This window comes from Atta colombica, unplaced genomic scaffold, assembly GCF_001594045.1.
Source record: "Atta colombica isolate Treedump-2 unplaced genomic scaffold, Acol1.0 scaffold187, whole genome shotgun sequence".
Classification (NCBI taxonomy): domain Eukaryota; kingdom Metazoa; phylum Arthropoda; class Insecta; order Hymenoptera; family Formicidae; genus Atta; species Atta colombica.
In genome coordinates this window covers 1,563,418-1,567,347 of record NW_017259279.1, presented here as the reverse complement: position 1 = coordinate 1,567,347, position 3,930 = coordinate 1,563,418, and the positions used below count along the sequence as shown (strand labels likewise).

Here is a 3,930-nt window from a genome sequence, read left to right as displayed (position 1 = left end):
ATACAATATAATTAAATTATTATACATATAATTTATTATTATGCATTGTCTATTATCAATTGTTTGCAGATGCATTCAAAAAAGAAGTGTTTAATTTTAAGATATTCAAATGTCTTCGAATACTTAAAAATATCTTAGTCTTAAACTTTTTTAATAAACAAAACACTATGTTGTATTTGGATTTAAAATACTAAAACGTTTAAGATTATAATATCTTTTATTGTTAAATTGTTTTGCAAAGATGTTTTAAATATAAACATTTTAAATATTGCACTTTTTACAGTGTGCTATAAATATTAACATTTTTTTTCTCTAAGAAAAAATCTAATTTGATTAATATAATTTACGAGATATACTAAAGAATTTAAGACTAATATTCCTTTGCAGTGGATTATCGTTTGATTTTCCGTCCCTGTACTATGGAGAAGTTCTACGTACACGCATCACTTAATCGAAACGTAGGCCTGCTCCGGTTATTTCCCAGTATTACTTCCAACCTGGTCAAGGTGTTTCTTCAACCACCCATCGAGGGAGTCGTGCTGCAGTCCTACGGCTTGGGAAATATTCCGACAAATCGCGATGATATCATTGAAGAGCTTAGCGCGGCGACAAAGCGCGGTGTGATTGTTGTGAATATCACACAATGTACGACCGGATGTGTCTCGGATATATACGAGGCTGGAAAATTGCTCCAAAAAGCTGGTACCGTACAAATATTAAATTAAAAATATTGATTCAAAAGAGGATTAATCATTTAAACATATAGAGATCTCTCACTTGAATGCAGCTTTAAATAACACTGAATAATACTGAAGCTGAAACTTCCTCGAGATTAGCAATTTTAATTCTTTATCTCCCCATTAAATTTTATCTTTCTCTTTTCAGAAAAATTGCAGATTAAGATTGTAGAAAATGTCACGGAAAACTTGCGTAATAAAGTGCGACACAAAGTTATAAACATAAATATTTTCTTGTATTTAAGTTATAATAGTGTTACGTATTCTATCTCAGATAAATTTTATTTTAAGTTGCGATAATATTACGTATTCTACTTAAGATAAATTTTATTTTAAGACTCGTACTAATTCGCTATCAATTTGCAGGTGTGATATCGGGCTTTGACATGACACCGGAGGCCGCGTTGACGAAACTCGCGTATGTCTTATCGAAGAAGGATTGGGATACAGAAACCAAGCGACAAATGATGCAAACGAATTTACGGGGCGAACTGACTGCCGGTCGACCACCCACAATACAGGATTGGGACTTGGTGGAAGCTGTCGCTAGCTCCTTGAGATTATCCTCAACAGTAGAACTTCAGGAATTGGGGTCGATCCTTTTTCCAGCTATGCTGAACGCTGCAGTAGTGAGGCGCGATGTTGTGAAACTCGAATCTTTAAGAGGATACGTCAGTAATCTTCAATATTTAAAATTTTACATTACTAATAATTATTATTTCTTTCAATAAGCAAAATTGATAGCCTCTGAAGAATATTATAAAAAATTAAACATCTTTAAGAATCGTTCCCTCTTTTCCATCACAATGTGTTTCCAGTAATCGAGAAGGAATTAAAATAAATTGAAATTTTTACGCGTATTTTAAATCCATTGAATTCAGTTGAATGGTAAAAAACTTTTTTTTATTCATTTAAATTCAATTGTATTCAGTTAGATTCAGTTGGAAATTAAAAAACTGCATTTCTTATTCAGAATTTTGAATTAAAAAATCACAACGCATAGAAAAAGCTAATATTAGTTTTAGATTGAAAGGCATAGAAAGCGTTTCATGCATTCCTAATAATAAAAATGCATTTGGATTGAGAAGAATTTATTTTAATGTTTGCGAATGTAAAATAAAAATCTAAATCCATGTCAAGTCATTTCAATTCATTCTTATTTACTGAGTTGTCTCGTGACAAAATAGTATAGTATGACATTAACTAAAGGATTTAGTTTTCTATTGTTGGCAAAGAGAATCTCAAAACTGAAGATTAAAATAGATTTATATTAATAAAAATATTAGTCTTTAATATATGTCAATAATAATAAATTAATTACGCTGATTATATACGGCAATATAATATAAAAATAATATACATTTACAGCGTATTACGGATAAGTTTTTGAATTATTTACTAATTAATTTATTATTCTAATCAGTTTTTTCTATTTAGGGCGCGGATATCTCGCAAGTAAACGCAGATGGTCGAACGGCTTTACACATAGCCTGCTGCGAGGGAGACTTGAAAGTCGTGCGACGTCTTTTAAAAATGGGTGCAAATGTTCACATTAAGGATCGTTTTGATCACACGCCTCTCACTGACGCGATCGAATACGATCATCATGAGGTGAGACTATTCTTCAAAAATTAAATCTGAATTCCAATTCTATCATATATCTTTATGTATATTATAAAAAAATTTGAAATACTTAATTAAAATCATAAAATAAATTGTTAAAAAGAATCTTGATAGTCTCACAAGAAAATCAAGTGTACACACGAAGGAGGATTTCGCTCAACTTTAAATATGTTTTTCCACTATCTTCTACTAATTCACGAGCAAGCAGCACAACGCAATATTCAAATATTTTGCGAGAAGTTTGTATCGAAAGTTTCTTATCCGCTTTTTTTTAAAAACTTTTTTACAAAATTATAAGTAAATTTAAATAATTAGGTATATTTAAATAAATAATTAGACAATGTATATAATAGAAAAATTATTATCTTATAATCATAACATTATTTAAAAACCTGCAACCATATACGAATAATATTAATTCACGATTCACAATTAAAAATTCCTTAAACTTTAAATACAAATTTCTCGAGAATATTTAAATTGTATCGTGCCACTTGTCCATGAATAGTGAGTAAGTATATTAAAACATATTTAAACTTAAGAGAAATCTGTGTGTGCATTATATACTTAGCTCTTCTCTTGTTATATTATCTTTATCGAAAAATATCTTGTTTTAAGCGGACTAAGATTCCATGATTAAAATATCATTGTTGAAAGTGCGTTTTATGATATTTTCTAGATCATCAGGATATTACTACAATGTGGAGCACATCTTCACGGCGATGCTGTGCTGATCAGCGAGAAGATGTGCATGGCCGCGACCGCAGGAAACACGAAGCGTCTGCAGTCGTACTTGCTGGCTGGCGCTGATCTGTCGCAAAAGAATTTTTCTGGACGCACGCCACTGCATTTTGCTGCTCTTCATGATCACACGGAAGCGATTGAATTCCTGTTAGATCACGGCGCAGATCCGCATTGTCTCGATATGCTGGGACAAACCGCGATGGATCTCGCAGAGGCTACGCGAGCTGCGAGAGCCGCGCGTTTGTTAACGTCTTTCAAGCAGAATGCCATTCACGATGATGACAAAATTACAGTGTGAATACAAAATCTTGTATTGCTTGTCCATATTTTAGATTCGAGTATACGATGCTCTAACTTTAAATAAGACTTAAACTTTTTTCTCTCTTTTTCTGTCTCTCTCGCTTGAGAGAAAGAAAGAGAGAGAAAGAGAGAAAGAGAGAGAGAGAGAGAGAGAGAGAGAGAGAGAGAGAGAGAGAGAGAGAGAGCCTCCTTTAAAGTTAAAGTAATATTAGTGCAACCGGACTTTAGTTATCTAAATCTGAAAATAATTCTAAGGGATCCAGAGTAAAACATTTCGACTGACTGTGATTTGTTTTATCTGATTCTTTCGATTTAACATATGTACATAGTTTATTGCTTATCATATTGTAAGCGAAAAAAGTTATTTAACTAGCTTCTTGATTGAGATCGATGCAGTTGAGTTTTAAAAATTGAAAAATACGTGATTTTGGAAAGGGATAGACGCGTCATGCGTGGTCTATTCAATAACATTTTTATATACTAGCGAAATTGGTAAATTTATAATTTATAAAATAAATATGTTTAT

General features: G+C 31.9%; 1 protein-coding gene across 1 annotated transcript in view; it reads left to right on the top strand.

Moving 5' to 3' along the window:
- LOC108686536 (L-asparaginase) overlaps window positions 1-3,538 on the top strand; it is a 4,454-nt gene extending 916 nt beyond the window's left edge. Inside the window, exons 4-7 of the mRNA XM_018191893.1 lie at window positions 388-702; window positions 1,104-1,408; window positions 2,175-2,348; window positions 3,040-3,538. Of these exons, the coding sequence (XP_018047382.1) occupies window positions 388-702; window positions 1,104-1,408; window positions 2,175-2,348; window positions 3,040-3,402 (1,157 nt within the window). The 3' untranslated portion in view covers window positions 3,403-3,538. The remainder of the gene's footprint in view (window positions 1-387; window positions 703-1,103; window positions 1,409-2,174; window positions 2,349-3,039) is intronic.
- Window positions 3,539-3,930: the final 392 nt, after the last annotated feature.